We start from the raw sequence: 21,062 nt of genomic DNA, 5'->3' as shown, positions 1-21,062 counted from the left end.
CGCCACAGCGGAATGAACCACCAACTTATCCAGCAAGTTTTACGCAGCGGATGCCCTTCCAGCCGCAACCCATCTCTGGGAAACATACACATACTCATACACTATGGACAATTTAGTCTACCCAAAACACCTGTACCGCATGTCGGTACCGCATACCGGGGGAAACCGGAGCACCCGGAGGAAACCCACACGAATACAAGGAGAACATGCAACACAGACAGAAACATCAACTGAGCCGAGGCTCGAACCAGCAACCCAGCGACCTTCTTGCTGTGAGGCGACTGCACTACCTACTGCGCCACTGCTTCGCCCTTATTATTAAAAGAATTTTGAAAATAAAAAAGTATTTAATGTAGAATTTAGATTTAAAATAATAAAAAAATAGATTTGAACAAATAAATTGAATAACTATTTCTGTATAAACATTTATAACAAATAACAATTTAATCAATGAGCATTTTGATTTGAGCAGCTTTTTAATATTTTTTGTAAAAACAGCGATACTTTTTAATAATTATTTGATTGATGTAATGTTCAAAAACATGGTTAATTTGATGGTTGTCAAATAAATGGTTATTTTCTCATAGCATGTATTTATCAATAATAATAATAAACTTTTGCCCACTAAAAGTAATAGTCAATAAACAATAATAAATCTTCTTTGAAATATTTTGGGTGAATTTCTTTGTCACTATATGAAACAAAACACTAAAAGAATTAAAGCAAGATCCTGTCAAAATGACTCGTGTCTAATGACCTGGAAATTAACAATATTTTTAATAATTATTTGATCAAAATAATGTTCAAAAATATTGTTTATTTGAAATGAAAATGACAAAAAATTATCAGCATAAAAATTTGAATAAATAAAACTATTTAAATAAAAATAGTAATTTCCTCATAGCATATATTTATAAATAATAATAATAATAATAATAATAATAATAATAATCTTTTGTCCACTAAAAGACAATAAACAATAATATTTTTTCTTGAAAATATTTTTTTACATATTTTTTTTCTTTTTTAACACTATATGAAACAAAACACTAAAAAAATTTAAAGCAAGGACCTGTCAAAGTCACTCACTTCTAAAGACCTAGAAATTTAAAAATCCTTTTTTAATAATTATTTGATCAATATAATGTTCAGGAACACTGTTTATTTGAAAATAAAATGACAAAAGTTTATCAGCATAAAAAATGTATTGTTAAATAAAAATATTTAAAATAAAATAAAATAAAATAGTAATTTCCTAATAGCAGAGATTTATAAATAATAAAAAAAAACTTTTTTTCCACTAAAAGTAATAGTCAATAAACAATAATAAATCTTTCTTGAAAATATTTTTGGCGACTTTTTTGTCACTATATGAGACAAAACACTAAAGGAATTGAAGCAAGAACCTGTCAAAATGCCAAAACCACTTCTAATGCTGAAAATGTAAAATCTTTTTAATACTTATTTGATCGATATAATGTTCAAAAACACTATTTATTAAAAATACAAAAGTAAAAAAAATTATTATTTAAATTTAAATGATTTAAATAAAAAATAGCAATTCCCTCAAAGCATATATTTATCAATAATAATAATAAACTTTTGCCCACTAAAAGTGAATCAAAATAAAATTACAAAAGTTCTATCAGGATTAAAAAAAATCTAATATTAAATAAGTAATAATAAAAATGATAATAATATAAAATAATAAAAACTTTTTTAATTAAAAGCAGTCAAAAAACAATGATAAATCTTTCTCGAAATTTTTTTGGTAATTTTTTTCTTCTTTTGCGTAAATATATATTAACAGAAACAAAACACTAATAATTTTAAGCATTTTTGACCAAAAAAATGTCCAAAATCACACTTCAATTGATCTGAAAATTAGATTGATCTGGAAATTTGTTTTAGAAACAAGTTAAACAAGTTCATTTATCTTGATGCACAAAAAGATGCCTGTATACCTTCACCTAGTATCAGTCTGCATGTCTGCGCTTTACTTCTTCATTGATTGATGATATAGGGAAGATGCTGAGTTTTTCATTTCCACACTGACAGAGACAGAAACAGAGATAGAAAAGAGCTAAAGCCAGGCTGCTCTGTTTCTCGTATCAATGACTCATGCGCACTTCCTCTGCACAGAGCGGGAAGTAGACCTTTATAATAATCTATAATATATATCAGAGCAGTAACTCGATACACACTAGAGACCGTGCTGGTCTTTTCCAGTCTCTCAATCTCTATTCCCTTCTCCTGCTCTAGCTGATCACACCTGTGCCATTACCAGGCCTTTCTGTCCCATTCACACTTCCTTTAACCCACTGCTTTACTGAAAGATGAAATATGCAGCAGCCGCAGAGATAGCAAATGAATTAAACATGGCAATCTGCGAAGCTCTTAAAGATCAGACGATCTGTGCTTGGAATGGAAAATCAGCTTGCGTCCACATTATTACTTTATTTATTTTTTTCTTCTTTCTCTTATCAGGGGAGGCAATTAAAATAAGCTTTTTAGTCCTCAAACTAATAGGATCAAAATTTGAGTCTCTTACAGCAAGCAGCAGCAACAGTAACACAGCAGGGATTTGCAGATTGTAGGCTAGGTGACTAATTGCCATGTTCTTGTGTTCAGAAAGCACAGCCACTAAAAACATTGTGATTATTCAAGTTGTTTTTAAAGGAATTAATAAAAGCAAAATATAATCCATTTAAAGAAATGTAATACAAAATGACTGTAGTACAAAATATTTTAATATGTATAAAACATAACATAACATTATCTTGATAAATTAGCCCACACAGTGTTTATTTTGGTGCCAGAGAATGTATTCTTTCTGTTCTTTGAAAACTTTATTATAAATTTGTTTAAAATATTCACTACTGATGCAACAGCCTTATGCTACTGAATATGGCCTCGGATTTCTCTTAAAACATATTGTGTGCATTTGCTATACTTGTTTTAACTAAAAGAATATGTATTTAGGTTTCATTGCTAACTTTGAAACCTCAAAAGATTCTGAAAAATATATAAATACATAAAAAATAAAAAACTTACAATATCAGACTTTAAATTAGAGAAATTTAATGAAAATTTAAATTTAAGGACATTTCTGTAATTTAACGTCTATTATTTTACGTTAAACTTCTTTAATTTAACGGCTATTATTTCACTTTTTACTTAGTTTTTATTGATTTTTAGAAATCAATGAGAACAAAAGAAACCAGTGGGAACAAAACAAACAAATAAGAAAATAATAATACATATATATATATATATATATATATATATATATATATATATATATATATATATATATATATATATATATATATATATATATATATATATATATATATATATATATATATATATATATGCATGCATATATATATATGCATACATATATATATATGCATACATATATATATATATATATATATATATATATATATATATACATATATATATATATATATATATATATATATACACATACATATATATATATATATATATATATATACACATACATATACATATATATATATATATATATACATACACACATATATATATATATATATATATATATATATATATATATATATACACACATATATATATATATATATATATATATATATATATATATATATATATATATGTATATACACATATATATATATATATATATATATATATATATATATATGTATATATATATATATATATATATATATATATATATATATATATATATATGTATATATATATATATATATATATATATATATATATATATATATATATATATATATATATATATATATACACACACATATACATATATATATACATATATATATATATATATATATATATATATATATACATATATATATATATATATATATATATATATATATATATATATATATATATATATATATATATATACATATATATATATATATATATATATATATATATATATATATATATATATATATATACATACATATATATATATATATATATATATATATATATACACAAAAATATACATATACATGCATACATATATACGTATATAAGCAAATAATCCATTCCACACATGTATATTAATATACATACATATATATAAATATTAAATTAACCTCATCAAAATAAATAAATAAATAAAATAAATATAAAATAAAATATAATAAAAGATTGTGAAAACATATTTTCATAATGATGCATAACCTCTAAAATTATGTAAATGTTCAATTATAAATAATTATACTGTCATTGTGGAGAAAGCCAGCCATTTACTGTATTTCTTTTCAAAGATCGCTAAATGTAATCAAAGTGCAAGTGTCATTTTTTCCATTTCCTCAACTTCTGCTATAAGTTTGAATCATTCATCTTTAGTTATTGGGTCTTCTTTATACCATTTCCGAGTTATAGCTTTTTTACTTGATGTCAAAAATATCTTAAATAGATATCTATCTTCATTTTTGAAATTTAATAGTAATAGCTCCTAGATAAAATACTTTAAATGATCTAGCAATATGAAGATCAATAATATAATTTATGGCGGAGTGTACCATTTCATAAAAACTGTCAGAATATATGCGAATGATGTGCCTCTTTTACCCCACAGTTCCTCCAACAAGGATGAGTATTCCCCAATTGTGATATTTTTTATGTGATTTTTTTACAACGTGGATGAATCAGCATTTTTGAACAAATCTCAATAATATAATATATTATAATAACAGCACATAGCAAAACATTTAATATAACATAACATTATCTAGATAAATTAGCCCACACGATGTTCGTTTTTGATGCCAGAGGATGTAATTTTTTGTTTTGTATGTGTATGCTATTACTTGTTTTGACTATGAGATATTTACTTTTTATTACATATTTAAGTTTCGTTAAAATATGTCAATTTTAAACGTGCAAAAATTCTAAAAATACATATAAATATATAAACAATAAAAAATATTTAATGAATGATTCAATGACTTGCTCGTAAAGACTTCACAAATTACTGGATGAATCAGTGCTTTTAAACAAATCTCTTGAATATCATATATTTTAATGTATTTTAAAAACATAACATATAACAAAACATAAAACATAACATTATCTAGATAACTTAGCCCACAGGGTGTTCATTTTTAGTGCCAGAGAATGCATTCTTTATATTCTATAAAAACTGAGTTATAAATATGTGTAAAATATTCACTAGTAATGCTACAGCCTTAAGTTACTAAATAATTGTTCTGGCTTCTTTCAAAAAATATTCTGTGTATGTGCTACTTCTTGTTTTAACTATGAGGTAATTAAATTATAATATAAATATTATCTTTTTTTAAACATTTACTGTTTTATTATGTATTTAAGTTTCATTAAATGCATAAACCTTAACCTTGGAAAGATTCTTAAACTATACAAATAAATAAACAAAAAACTACAAAATATTTAAATAAATTGTTCAAAGACTTTACTCATTTCAAAAAATCTATTGAATGAATGATCTTGAATGAGGAGCTGTGATAATCTGATCGTGATTAACAGTTAATCATGCAGCTATATTGTAAACTTTTCCAGATTTTTACTTTCCCTGACACAGCTGTGGGTACTGACTCAAATACCATTAACTTTATTTACAGGATGAATTAGCGTTTTTGAACAAATCTCTTGAATGAGGAGCTGTAATGATCTGATCATGTGATTAACAGTTAATCATGCCACTATATTGTAAACTTTTCCTGGTTTTATTTTTCCCTGGCACACATGAGGGTAATGACTTAAAGACTTCTCTAATTTCATTACTGGATGAATCAGCGTTTTTGTACAAATCTCTTGAATGAATGATCTTGAATGAGTAGCTGTGAGAATCTGATCATGTGATTAAGAGTTAATAGTGCAACTATAGTATAAACCTTTCCAGTTTTTTTGTTTTCCTGGGTACTCACTACTCACACTGCTATATAAAAATTCCCCAAGCCAATCTAACTCCTCAACTATAGTATAAACTGCCACAATCACCTCGGTCTAAACTGAAACTCTTCCCCACAAACAAGCCCAGACTGGTTAAGCCCTCGGAGAAACCTCATATTTCAGGACAGAGGGCTGTTTGCATAGGCTATAGAGGAAGATCATCAGCCCTTCAGTGTTATTTCTGTAATTTGAGGATTCACTGATGGCTTGACTTTCCATTTAATGCTCTTAATTAGCCTGAAAAAACAACTAACCGATGACCTTCACCTCACAAATGCTGACTAAAGCAGTTAGGAAAGGCATTTTTGTGTCTAGTTTGGTGTGCAGATTTATGCTAAATCACACTTGAGCACATGACCAGACAGTTCACCCCACTTACTCGCTGCTAAATGGAGGAGAGAAAAAGCAGTTATCCATGACAAAGAGCCTTAATTGATTGGAGCTGTAATGAAAGACTGGAGGAAAGACTCGATCTGATTTGGCAGATGCATCTGGAAACAGGACGAAAACGTACATTTTGCCAAAAAACGATCTTCAAAAGTTGGCAACATCTGCCTTGGTTATGTGAAAAGTGTCTAAATTACTCTCACATGATCTTAATTCTAGAATGACTGAATTCTATTTATTTTATTTTTTTATTTTAACTACATTTATTTTAAACATTACATATTTTATTAATTTTTATTTTTATTATTATTTTTAAGAGTACAGTAAAATTTTAAATGTGAAGAGAAACATAAATCTGTTCATAAAATCAGCTTGAATTGAGTGGTGCAATAATTCAAGACTGAAAAGTCAGGATTTTATTTGGCAGATTGAACTGAAAAAGGGACGAAACTTACTTTTCTCCAAATGACCTTCTCCAAAATTCTGCAGCGTCGGCCTTGGTGATGCGAAATGTGTCTCCTTGGAACTGTCCACCAGGAAAAATAGCTTTTATTTCGGCCAACATGTGACTGAAAATCAGGGAAAGTTTGGTGAGGTTTCGTCTGCAAGAGAACAAACAAAGACAAAAGCATAGGGTCAGTACATGAAACAGACAAGAAATCAGCAGTCAGTGCACACACACACACACACACACACACATACAAAGAAAGAGAAAAGTGAACTCTCAGCATTCTCCACTGAGTGTTTTTTTTTTTTTTTTTTGTCCTTGAGCTTGTCTGAAAGTTAATGTGCCGCACGAGTCTCTTTGAACAGCATGAGGATACAGTGCAATCTGATGCACGCCGTCTGAAGGGCATGTCGGAGCCACACCAGAAAACAAACACTCACTGGGCTCGGGCCAACACAACGGAGATCCTGCTGCAGCAGAACACTGCAAGATGATCATGACTGATGGACTACAGGGCTACAGTCACAAAATTGAAATATTTGTGTAGGGGTAAAATAATATTAATCATATGGTGTAGTATTAAAAGTAATATACACTCACCGGCCACTTTATTAGGTACACCTGTCCAACTGCAAGTTACTGCAAATTTCTAATCAGCCAATCACATAGCAGCAACTTATTGCATTTAAGCATGTAGACATGGTCAAAAGGATCTGCTGCAGTTCAAACTGAGCATCATAATGGAGAAGAAATGGGATTTAAGTGGCTTTGAACGTGGCATGTTTGTTGGTGCCAGACGGGCTGGTCTAAGTATTTCAAAAATTGCTGATCTACTAGGATTTTGATGCACAACCATCTCTATAGTTTACATAAAGGTCCGAAAATAGAAAAATACCCAGTGAGCGGCAATTCTTAGGGATATTATGGTATATTTTCTTGGCACAATTTGGGACCATTAGTACCAATTGAGCATCGTGTCATTGCCACAGCCTTCTTGAGTATTGTTGCTGACCATGTTCATCCCTTTATGACCACAGTGGCTTCTGATGGCTACCTCCAGCAGGATAACATGCCATGTCATAAAGCGTGAATCCCTTCAGACTGGTTTCTTGGACATGACAATGAGTTCACTGTACTCAAATTGCCTCCAGAATCACCAGAACTCAATTCAAGAGAGCAACTTTGGGATGTGGTGGAATGGGAGATTCGCATCATGGATGTGAAGCCGACAAATCTGCAGCAACTGCATGATGCTATCATGTCAAAATGGACCAAAATCTCTGAGGAATATTTCCAGTACCTTGTTGAATCAATGCCTCGAAGGATTAAGGCAGTTTTGAAACCAAAATTGGGTCCAATCCAGTACTAATAAGGTGTACCTAATAAAGTGTCCGGTGAGTGTACATTTTCTTAACAAACATATTATTTTGATTTCTATTGTATGTACTAATAATACTAATAATTTTACCTTTTCAAAATATAATTACTCTTAAATGTAAAACATTTACATTTTCTCTACCGCAAATAGGTTACTTCATTTATAAATTATTTTTAATTGCAAATATTTATATAAACTATGCTTAAACACATGCAATACATTTACAAGCAGTACTAATAAATAAATCTAGTATGTATATAGTGCCTATAGAAAATCATCATACAGTGAAAATCAAAACCTTTACATATTCACATTACACTCAAGCTTTTAAAAGACCTTCAGGTTAATGTTGTTGCAAGGTTAGGAGACGATTATAGAAACATTTCAAAGACTGAAAAAGTTATTTGGAATGTGATTTGATTTCAAGCTGAATAACAAATAAGTATTTCAAGAGATGATTTTCTACACTGTATATTTACAGTTTAAGTCAAAATTATTAGTATTTCAAATATTTCTCAAATTATGTTGAACGGAGCGAGGAATTTTTTTAAGTCTTTCCTATAATATTTTTTCTTCTGGAGAAAGTCTGAATACAAGCATTTTTTTATAACCATTTTAAGGTCGATATTATTAGCCCTCTTACAATACTGTATATTCTACAGAATAAAGCACTGTTATACAATGATTTGCCTAATTACCCTAACCTGCCTAGTTAACCTAATTAACCAAGTTAAACCTTTCAATTGCACTTTAAGCTGAATACTAGCATTTTGACAAATATCTAGTAAAACATGACAAAGATAAAAGAAATCAGTCATTAGAAATTGGTTATTAAAACTAATATGTTTAGAGATTTGTGGAAAAAATTATTCATTAGTGTTTTTGTAATTTGATCCAAGCAATGGTGTCAATTTCACAATTCTCAGAACAACTTTCATTCTTTTCATATAATCATTTGAACTGATTCACATGAACTCTAAACTTATTTTTATTAATCCACTCATACTTAACACAAACATCCTAATGCACAGATGTAAACTATTACGCTGGTTTCAAAAATGTCTTATAGCGTTTTCCCCATGTTTTACATTATCCTTTTACTCATGTGACTAATTTACAGAACAGTCTTGTGGACAAGAAAAACAAATATAATGAGTTCAGCCATCTCTAGGTACCACAAGTCATTAAAGCCTTCAAAGCCGTGTTCCCATGTGACTCTTCCCACAATGCTTTGTGTCACAGACTGGGCTCTAGTCCTCAGGGTTTGTGCTGTCCTCCTGTGGGATTAAAGTGGGCAGATAACCCACCTTTCACAACAACCGTTCAGGTGGCACTCAATTACGCGGGGCCACTCAGCCCGGGGGAGGTCGAGAGGAACCGGCCTGCAAGCGGTAGATAACTAGCTCCTCTGAGGCACAACAAACACACACAAACTTTCAGGATCCACTGTGGCATTTTGTGAAGCTGCTACTGGGCACCTGCAGCTCCCAGGAGCAAAACCTGTCTCTCTTGGCACAAATAACTTCTCAACTTTCAAACTGAGCCAGACAAAACCCATTTCTTGTCTGAAGCAGGCTGTATGTAGAGAGCCATTAATTAGCGTGCTACGTTAGCATAGCTTTCTGTCAAAACACAAGTGTGGCAAAGCAATTAGCATGTTAGCAGCGATGCAGAACCAACATTAGACGGGGAAAAACTTACAAAGTTGAGGGGGTCAAATACGGTTGGTATATTTTAGTTCAGAGTTATGAGTTGTTATATAGCATAAGTGAATTTAAACAAGATAAAACTGTCAGTGATTCTGCAGTGAGAAAAACAGATTCATTTTCAAGTGAAATTCGCTTCAGGTAGGCAATAAAACTTTTTTCTGCTTAGTTTAGCCCAGGGGATGCTTTTATTTCTTTATAAGTCTCTGATGAACCCATCAGAGCGCATTTCTCTTCATAAACTTCAGTTCAGTTAATACCGTTAAGTCTTCAAGTTTCAATATGGTGAGTCACCGCTCATTTTTATCATCCCGTTTAATGCACAAATACCGAAACTGCTGAGGGATTCATATATATTAGGTGTCAGTATAGAGGAAGGCAAGCTCCACTGACACTCTGTCCTTTTTTTTAATATTAAAAGTTCTGTACACTATTGTACAAAAGTTTGGTTTCTGTGATGATGTTTTTTTTTTTTTTTTTTTTTGTGCAAAATGGCTGTATTTATTCAACTAATAATACAATAAACAGCAATGCAGGGAAATATAAAATCATTTCAAATTAACTGTTTTCTATGTCAATATAACTTAAAATGTACTCTGTGAATCTGTGGTGTAGAAGTGGTGTTTTGCATCATTACTGCACTCATTCTGATTCTAATACGACTATTTGCTGCTCTGTTATGAGAAATCATTATTGATGATTGGTTATTCACTAATCCTTTTGGTCACATTTTTAGGTACAATTGTGACATTTTAGGGTACAATGTGATGGAAATTTGCTATTAATAAACATTTTACCTAAGTCACCTAAGTTTACCATTTTACTCCCAAGTCACTGCTTATTCATAGTTAATAGGGTAGTAGTTATAAGTTTAGGTATTAGACACTAACCACCAGTCACTTTATTAGGTATGCCTTACTAGTACAAGGTTGGGCCCCTTTTTGCCTTCAGAACTGCTTTAATCCTTTGTGGCATAGATTCAACAAGGTAATGGAAAATTCCTCAGAGATTTTGATCCATATTGACATGATGGCATCATGTATACAAGGCAGGATGGATCAATGCTTTAATGTTGTTGATGCCAAATTCTGACCCTTGACTCATCAGACCAGGCAACATTTTTCCAATCTTCTATTGTCCAATTTTGGTGAGCCTGTGCAAATTGTAGCCTCAGTTTTCTGTTCTTAGCTGACAGGAGTGGCACCCGGTGTGGTCTTCTGCTGCTGTAGCTCATCCGCCTCAAGGTTCAATGTGTTGTGTGTTCAGAGATGCTCTTCTGCATACCTTGGTTGTAACGAGGAGTGGTTATTTGAATTACTGTTGCCTTTCTATCAGCTCGGACCAGTCTGGCCATTCTCCCCTGACCTCTGGCATCAACAAGGCATTTGCGCACACAGAGCTGCCGCTCACTGGATATTTTCTCTTTTTCAAACCATTCTCTGTAAACCCAAGAGATGGTTGTGCATGTAAATCCCAGTAGATCCCACTAACAACCATGTCACGTTCAAAGTCACGTAAATCACCTTTCTCCCCCATTCTAATGCTCGATTTGAACTGCCGCAGATTGTCTTGACCATGTCTACATGCCTAAATGCATTAGGCTGCTGCCATGTGATTAGCTGATTAGAAATTTGCATTAACTAGAAGTTGGACAGCTGTACCTAATAAAGTGGACAGTGAGTGTAGAAAAAGATCATGCAGAATACATACTTTGTAAGTACTAATAACCAGGCAAGGCACTAGTTAGAAGAGGGAATTGGTACCTAATCCAAAGTGTTACCATCATTGCTTTAATAAACTGTGTATGAGGCCATTAACAGCTCATACACCTGGATAGCATGACATATCTAAAACAGAGTGGCATACGACACATTTGATGAGACTAGCATGAGACTAACAATAGGTCAGTAATAACACAGATTTAAATTCCACCAACTTTCAGTTTACAAAGCAAGTCAGATGTTAATTAACCAAATGAAGAGTTCATCATCAGAGTTGTTTGACTGTGAATCACAATCAATAGGTTCTCTATTTGCATAGTGAAACTCAGCAGATCACATGTCAGTAGAATGTTTACTCTGATCTCTACCATCCAACATATCCATTACCAAACACCATCCTGCCCACATCAAACACTCTCACACCTGCTGTCTCAATACCCATCACAGGAAATTAGAGATTATGCATCATGCAAGAACTACATTAGAACGTTTCAACACCTGAAACACTCAAGAGAGTGACACCATTACATGGGTGAATTCTAGAGATGTCAGTGTGCTGACTGTCGAGTTCACAGTGATCATTTAAGCTTCAACACCTCTGACGCACACAGCGGTTTCCCGGCATGTCCGCGAATCATTCAAACCTGATCCATGAGGTACAGACTGATAACATGTCACATGCAAACCACAAAGCCAGGCTGAAGACGGCGTCCCTTTGAGGACACGGAGTGACTGATGCACAGAGAGTTAATCCTGGTACAGAAGCATGTCCTGAGGTAGTAGAAATTGAATTTAAGACAGAACAATAATCTCAGCCCGCAGGCAACTAACGTATGCTAATTCCCTCTGCGCTGCTGGGGCGGATGAGGTGTTTTTTATGTGCCTCACCTCTTATCGAGAAGAGCGGGGGTGTGTGTGAACAGAGCCAGTACTTCTTAGGACGCACCGCTACCTCGCACAACACCACAGCTCAGCAGGAGATGGCTGGAGCTTAATCTGGGATATGCAAAACTGCTCAGCAAAGTCATTTACAAAATGGCTACGTGGGCAAAATATGTGATGGAAATAACTGAGTGGATACAGGATATTCCTGTTTTTCTTTAGAAATTTAATTCCTCCCTAATTGTCCCTAAAAGATCAACCTGACTCCAGCAAGAAGCTGCAAGTTGATGGGAATGGTTAAGTCAATGAAAAAGGTTGGCAATAAACGAGTGTATGGTTGTTCTAGATCAGGGTCGTCCAAACTCGATCCTGAAGGGCCGGTGTCCGGCATAGTTTAGTTTCAACTTCCTTCAACACACCTGCCTGGAAGTTTTTGTAAACCTAGAAAGAGCTTGATTAGCTGGTTCATGTGTGTTTAATTGGGGTTAGAACTCAAATACGCAGGACACCTGCCCTCCAGGACTGAGTTTGTGCACCCCTCTTCTAGATTAAAGCAAAGATGTTCTTGGTCATCGCAATGTGATCTGGATTTTATTTTAAATAATAGGCATTGTTTTTTAGTCGTTTAAGGCCACTTTAGATGGTTGCTACATGGTTTATAAGTATTATATGCTGTTGTTGGCAGGTGATTTAGGGTTTTCTGGATGGCTACTTGATGTTGTAGTACTAGGTACTTAATGGTTGCTAACAGAATGTGTGCTCTGGGTCACAGGATCATCAATATATGTTCTGGGTGGTTGCTGGGGAATTCTAAGTCACTGTTATAGAGCTGTACTGACTGACTACTTACTGACTGATTCCCATGCGTTTTAAATGTGCTTTAGATACTATTTTTGGACAGTTGTTGGGGTTTTGGCTGGATCCTATGAGTTCTAAATGGTTTCTTGGTCTGATTTCTTGGTGTTCTGGACAGATACTATAGAGCATAGGTCTCAAACTCAATTCCTGGAGGGTCGCAGCTCTGCACAGTTTTGCTTCGACCCTATCAAACACAGCTGATCCAAATAATCGAGGCGTTCAAAAGAGTCTTGAACACTTTCACTAGTTGCATCAGTAGTGTTTGATCAGGGTTGGAGCAAAACTGTGCAGAGCTGTGGCCCTCCAGGAATCCAGTTTGAGACCTATGGTATAGAGGCTCTGGGTGTGTTCTGGGTGCCATAAGGTGTTCGGTGTCATTGTTAGTATGGTCCCTAAGTGGTTGATAGTTGCTAAGTGGATGTTATTGCTTTTTCCTTATTATTTCAAGGGTTTTCAGATGTGTAACACAATGCTTTTCTAGACCTTTTAAGGGGTTCTGGGTCATTGCCATGGTGTTTTTGTATTTTTTGAGTGAGTGATAGCAGATTGCCTGTTTTGTGTGTTTCCTGTGCATTTTGGGTAAGTTTTTAGGTCACATTTTGTTTTGATGGTCCGTTTGTTGAATTTAAGTTACATTGCATCTACATGCCAACTTATTCTCATTAGATTATAAGTAGACTGTTAGGTTGGGGTTAGGGCTGGGGTTAGGGTTAGTGTAAGTTGACATGTACTTGCAAAGTTTCTTATAGTCAGTTAAATGTATGTCGAAGGAGCAATATCAACAGAGATTAAGCAGACAGTCTACTAACACACAAATAGACCATCAAAATAAAAGGTTACCTTTTTATTTGGGTATGACAATTATTGTTAAGTGTGGTTTTTATTGGTCCAAGTTGTGTCCATAGTCAAAGTTTCTACGATATTCTGGTAACTAGATAGATACTGTATAATTAAGCTCCCATCATGAATGCAAGTCACAGACACTGCCAGGTAAAAATAACAGGTCTGCTCAGAAAGGATCAAAAGATACACATTATCTATGACACATCACACACACAATGACAATAGTGAATACTTTTAGTAGTCCTTGCTAAGAGAAGCATTATTATTGCACAAGACTGCTTTTTAAAGGACTCCATTGAAAAAAAATAAATAAAAATGGTGACTCTATGCTCACATAAACACCATGTGACTGGTTTTATAAGCAGGTTTGCTCATGCCATGTAAAACCTACAGCAAACCTACTGAAAAACTTATAAACAATTACAAAAAGTCAATTAAATGGTTTTACAACAATGCGTAATTTCAAAAATAAAAGTGTTCAGGCATCAGGCTTATGACACTTCGACTCCTGTTTAGTCAAGAAGCTGCTGCCTCAGTAGCCAGACCAGAGAGTCAGCCTGTGAACTTTCCAAACCCTCAGCTCTTCCTGTGTGTGCTCGGTAGACCGGATGAATGAAACCCTATAAAACATCATATATTATCAGGATGACAGTGCTGTATTTGAACACAGATGATTTTATGGTAATTGCAGTTAATGGTAGAGAGCTGGTGTTGGGGTTCATCTGAGCTCATCTGGAGAGGAGGGGGGAAAACTGCTAAGTGACTCCGGAGGGCCTTTATTTTCAGCCTTCAATTACATTCAGGCAATCTGTCTGGATTTTCAGTCAAAACCTCTAATAACTACCCCCCATTCACATTGGAACACACACACATAGTGCTTTTGTGCTCAGAATGGTGCCACGTAGCTGCTTATAAGTGGTCCGGCGAGGGATTGCATGTTTCCATTTTCCACAATTTGACTGCTCCCTATCCAGATTGTCGCAAAAAAAGGAAATGCATTTGAAATTTTGTATAAGAGGTAATATATAATCCACCTAGCTCTGAAGTTCAATCAAACTCTAACGTCATGTTAAAAGGCCGCCACAGCCCAGCAGGAATTGACCTCTATGAGACAAGTCAGTCGATATTCACACGTCACTGGCAGACTGCAAAATGCACCATAGGACTCAATGCCTGTTATTTAAGTCCTATCTTGCTGGAAAACATGAGGAATACCCCTAAAATAGGTTTTCTTACAGATCAAAGTTTACAAAACAACAACAAAACATGACCATTGTCACCTCATAAAAACGTCAGGTCTGTGTCATTTATTGTTAATGAAGTGTAAGCGTGTAAAGTAGTTCATTGCAGTTGGGGCTAAAGGTCCTCATCAGGGAGTGTCAAGCACAGGGCCATAAAGGTAGTTTCAATGCTGAACTATTACTTGCACATCTGATGGCCGAGCAAAGACCAGGCATTGATTTGATTAACAGCCTGACCATTATGGCAAAGAGAAAACTGCCAGAGAGAGAGGGAGGGAGAAAGAGGGAGAGAGATCTCCAGCCCAGTCAAACACCAATGATGCTCTGTGGAAACCCGAGACACTGAGTCACATTCAGAAGGCATTAACAGTACATGTGTTATTGCACTCTGAAGCAGCTGATAAAATAACACCAAATACAAGAAATAACAGATGCATTGGGTTTTTAGTGTTGTGACTTTCACAAAGCATTTAAGATTACATTCTGAAACAACAGACAACTCATTTTGCTTATTTTTATACTTCTGAATCCAGTGATCGTTGTGACCCTTGGCGCTTGCCTTTCGCGTAGTTGTGCATTTATACTTCTGCTTGTTGTTTGTGTTGCTCTGCAATAACACTTTAGGAACACTAGCTGGCAGTAGGCATTTATGTTCCTCTGTGTCGAGTTCCTTCGCGGGTGTTTTGTTTTTTCTGAACGCTACCTTTATGTCAAGTAGCTAAAACTCGCTCAATCAGAGGCAAGAACCAGACGTGCAACAACTTCAGTCACAAAACATCTGGAGCTCCTTCTTGGGTTTCGACACTTGTAAACACTTGCTCCATTGGGCTTGGGGCTTTCAGTCCTGCCCACACTCGTCACAGTCACCATGTCGACCAATCACAGAGCTTGCGCTACACATCGTTGCGACGTGTAGTTAAATTTTTCAGAGGTATGTGTCAGCGACGGAGTCAGCCATATCGAAGGCTGCGCCGGACCATACGCGTGAGCTTGGCGCAGAAGTATAAATCAGTCTTTAGCCCCTGATTTGTAAGTGGTCACAACAGCGGAATGAACCACCAATTACTCTAACAAATGTTTTATGCAGTGGCCCAGTGGGTCGCCTCACAGCAAGAAGGTCGCTGGAGTTTGCATGTTCTCCCCATGTTCACGTGGGTTTCTTCCGGTTGCTCTGTTTTCCCCCACAGTCCAAAGATGTATAGGTGAATCGAATAAGGTTGACTGTAGTGCATGTGTGGGAAAGAGTGTGTGTGGGTGTTTCCATGCAGCAGACGCCCTTCCAGCTGTAACATAAAACTGAGTGTACACTAACCTGTGAACCCCCTACAGCCATGCCCACACACTTATACATGGTACCAATACTAGAGCACCCTAAGGAAACCCACATAAACACAGGGAGAACAAGCCAACTTCACACAGTGTAATGCTTTCCATTACTCCAGTCTTTAACCCCTTCAAACCCTGCATCCATTACAATGGGCATCACATGACATCCCATTTTTTTTAAATTTGGAACATAATTCAGGTCTGAAGGGGTTAAAGTCACATGATCCTGAAGAAATGTCAAACACTCTTTTGCACTATTTTTTGCACAGCTATTTTCAGGTAAAAAATAAAAATAAAAAAAAGAACTGCATTTAAATAAAACAGTGGTTTCCAAAGTGAGGGTCGTTGGACAGTGACAGGGGGTCGCTTGGTGATTTCCGAAAGTCAAATAAAGGTTATTAAGCTGTTAGAATTACCATATTTTAACCATAGCCCAGAAGATAAAATAATAGTTTTTAATAGTGGAAAAAAAACAACATGCAAATGAAATGCCATCAAATTGTTTTATTTTTTACATTTAGGTTTTTATAAGATTGGTGTATTTATGTTAGATTAACAACACGGCAATAGCGTCAGCTGCAGCAGATTGACTTCATAGCACCAGGTTAAACTTTCTGACACCTTTATGGCAATCAAACAGGTTAAAAATAAATACAGGTCACAACTGAACATTGACAATGATCTCTGTCTAGCGGACTCCAAAATAAACCAAGAATAGCCTTGTGCTGTAAACATTGTGTCCACCAGTCTCTTTAGTTTAAGGTTAATATTAAATTAAACAAATTAATAAATGACTATAAAAATGATATGGTTATTAGACTCTTGCACATTTTTGTGTTGTCAATATGCTCGTGTTTATATAGGCCGATTGATGTGTGTGCAACATTTGCATATTTATAACCACCTAAGAGGAATTTAGGGGTCACGAGTCACTGGCATTGTTATTTTAGGGGTCGTGGGCTAAAAAGTTTGGGAACCCCTGATTTAAAACAGGATACATTAAAAATGTCTTTACTGTTACAGTGGATCAATGCTTGCAATCATTTTTAAACAAATTTCTAACAAAAATACTAAATCCTAATAACTCCACACTTATGAACATTAACGGTAATATATATAAAGATCCATATGTAATCTAAGTGTCCTGCCTAGTACTTATTGATGTAAATGATAGAAATGCAGCACTACATGCAGTCTGCAACACACACAGCCTAGTGCATAATGCAGTTTATATGTGTGGTTCACGTGGAAGCACCTGTCAAGTTTAACGGCCCGTGTGACATTCTCTTAGGCTTCCTGACACCTGTAGGACTCAGCGCTGCTATTGTCTTTCACTTTTTGTTGACCTACATTCAGCAGCACACACCCACTTCCATAAATACTGTCATTACGCTGGCCGGCTGTCAGTCAGAGCACTGAACACTGTGGATGAAATTAAATTGATTTACAGAACAGCCTTCTCACTTTACTGTTTAAACAAGAGCATCTTGTACTTTTTATTGGAGCCACAACCTGATGGTTAGTGACAGTTACGGGAATCTATTTTGAAAGTGTAGTTTGACCTACAACTTACATATGATTTCAACTATAATGAAGTTATACTTGAACATGTTTGATTTGGTGTGATTAAGTACAACATGTAATTTGCAACACATCTTGAATGCTGAGTGTTTTATTCTTTTGTAAACTGACAATTATTAAATACCTACGACAAAAACGATGTACATTTTAAAGGAGAAAGTTTAATTTTTGTTTAGTTTGTTCAACATTTAAAGCATTGTGCACCATCTTGTGCGCTATCATGAGGTCTGTTATTTTTTATGACTAGAATATTGTCATAATTTCTAACTAACTTTAATCTAAGTTAGTTTTCATCTTGTAATTTTGAGTTGTAAAATCAGAATTACAACAGTGCATCTCAAAATTCTGATTTCATATACTCGTATAACATTTCCAACCTCATGTCACAATTCCAAGCTATCATATTGCAATTTCAAATTAATAACTTAATTCATAGTTCAAATGTCAGTTTTATAATTCCTAGTTTACATCTCACAATTCAGAGTTTACATCTTACAATTCCTAGTTTAATTCCCCACAATACTTAGTTTACATCCCTAGTAATTAAAAAATCTTACACATACCTTAGGAACGGCATTACAGAAAATGTTGGAAAACCTTGACTTTTCCAAACCATGGTATACCTTGAAAATGGATACTGTCCCAGGTCTAGTTTACATCCCACAAATCTTAGTTTACATCCCACAAATCTGTTTACATCCCACAATTCCTAGTTTACATCCCACAATTCTTAGTTTACTTCCCTCAATTCCAAGTTTACATCCCACAATTCCTAGTTTACATCCTGCAACTTTTAAGATTACAATTTATAATTTTTCGTCTCAAAACTCTGAAATGACATCTCACATTTCTGAGTTTAAATCTCACAATTCCAAATCTATATTTTACAATTTCCTAATTTAAATCCCACAATTCCAAGCTAGCATGAAACATAATTTCAAGTTTTTATCTTAAATACTGTAAGTTCATATCTCGCGATGTTACAAGATTGCACCTCATAATTTACAGTTTTCATCTTGCAATTTTGAGTTTACGTCTCAAAACGGCTAATGACTAAGTTTACGTCTAAGTTTAAATCTCAAAATTAAGATAATGTTTCACAATGCTGAGTTCATATTACACCGTTTCGAGTTTAAATCTCATAAATCCAAATTCACTTTGTACAAATCAGAGTTTAAACTTTACATTGTGGATATTTCCCAATTGCAAGCTTACATCTGTCAGATTCAAGTTCATATTTTAATTCAGAGTTGATGTCTCTGGATTTTATGGGTTTGCACCTCACACTTCCAAGCGAAGAGGAAAGGGAGGACACATGTGCCCAAGGAAAAGAAAAAGGAGGTGGTGTGCACAGACGGGACTTATACCCTGCAGGAATCCCCCTAACCCCCACCTTGCTGATCAAATCTCGCAACTCTGAGTTCATCTTTCACAACTCCAACCTCACGTAGCATGTTTAATGCACAATTCCATGGCGTAAACAAGATTCCATAACATTCAAATCACCAAAGACCAATAGTAATGACAAATTCATGTCAAATTCACTTATTCTCCTCCTCTCAGTCCTGCTTTTATATTCAAAAGCTCCCTACAGAAGTGAGCCCACCAGGCCAGCGACGTGACTCATCAATAAAACACCTGGCCGACACAGCTCCACAGCAGGACAGCCCGAGCATGACAGCAAGTACGGTAAGAGCGGCAGGACCCCTCAGAGCTGGAGAACAGATGAGATTTCTATCAAGACCTCCTGCTGCAGGCCAATCTGCCATACACTCACACATTACCGGCAACACCCACAAATCACAATGAATTATTAAAACTGTCAACAATCACATTGTGGAGGAACTGACAAACAAGCCCGTCCATTAGCCAAGTATAGGGCTGTCTGTTCTTGGTCTAAACATCTAAACCTTGAAGTGGTCTTCTAGTGTCTGTAATGAGGGATGAGGGGAGGATGCAGGAAGGAGAGACTCGCATATGGAAGCGCAGGGGGGTGAAACATCAGAAGCCTTTGTTTTATGACTAAATCAATGCTGCCACAACCCTCTCTCGCTTTTCTCGCTCTCTCCCACACACACATGCACACACTAATCCACTCCAACTCCACTGCTTTGAATACGTTCATGAAAAACGGATGGGATTCTACTGTAGTAACTGCTAGTAAAAGCTGGATATTTGGTAACCAATAGTTGATGTACAGCAGGGAAAATAAGCGTTGAAAACAAACATTTTCTCAGAAAACATATTTATAAAGGTGCTGTTGACTTGAATTGTCCAACAGATGTTTGTAATAAGCAATAATACCCATGTATGCAAAGAAAACTAAACTAATTAGATTACAAAGTAAGTTATGAGTAATAAAATAAAATGACACAAGAAAAAAGTATTGAACACATGAAGAAAGGAAGGTGTAGAAAGGCAGTGAAAGCCCAGACAGCAGTAGTTATTCAGCAACCCTCTGCCTTTCATCATTGAAAATTATTATTATCTGCTGCAGTCCAATGATCCAAAACACAGCCAACGAAGCTCTAAAATGATTTCAGAGAAAAAAATCAAGCTGTAGAATGGCCCAGCCAATCATCTGACTTGACTCCAATAGAAAATACAAAATAAAGATCAGGTTTGATAGACGAGACCCACAGAACCATCAAGATTTTTACACTCTGTTGATGTCTGTCAGCAATGCATGTGACT

At 34.7% G+C, this 21,062-nt stretch overlaps 1 protein-coding gene across 2 annotated transcripts in view; it reads right to left on the bottom strand.

The window, feature by feature from the left end:
* cblb (Cbl proto-oncogene B, E3 ubiquitin protein ligase) overlaps positions 1-21,062 on the bottom strand; it is a 131,151-nt gene that overhangs the window by 57,561 nt on the left and 52,528 nt on the right. For both annotated transcript variants that reach the window (XR_015501186.1, XM_087270865.1), the window contains exon 4: positions 6,840-6,986. Coding sequence is in view for 1 of the 2 variants with exons in the window: in XM_087270865.1 (XP_087126991.1) it covers positions 6,840-6,986 (147 nt within the window). In the remaining variant the exon portion in view is untranslated. The remainder of the gene's footprint in view (positions 1-6,839; positions 6,987-21,062) is intronic.

Source organism: Danio rerio, chromosome 10, assembly GCF_052040795.2.
Source record: "Danio rerio strain M-AB ecotype USA chromosome 10, GRCz13ab, whole genome shotgun sequence".
Taxonomy (NCBI): Eukaryota; Metazoa; Chordata; class Actinopteri; order Cypriniformes; family Danionidae; genus Danio; species Danio rerio.
The sequence above is the reverse complement of the archived record's forward strand: the minus strand, read 5'-3'. Positions and strand labels throughout refer to the sequence as shown.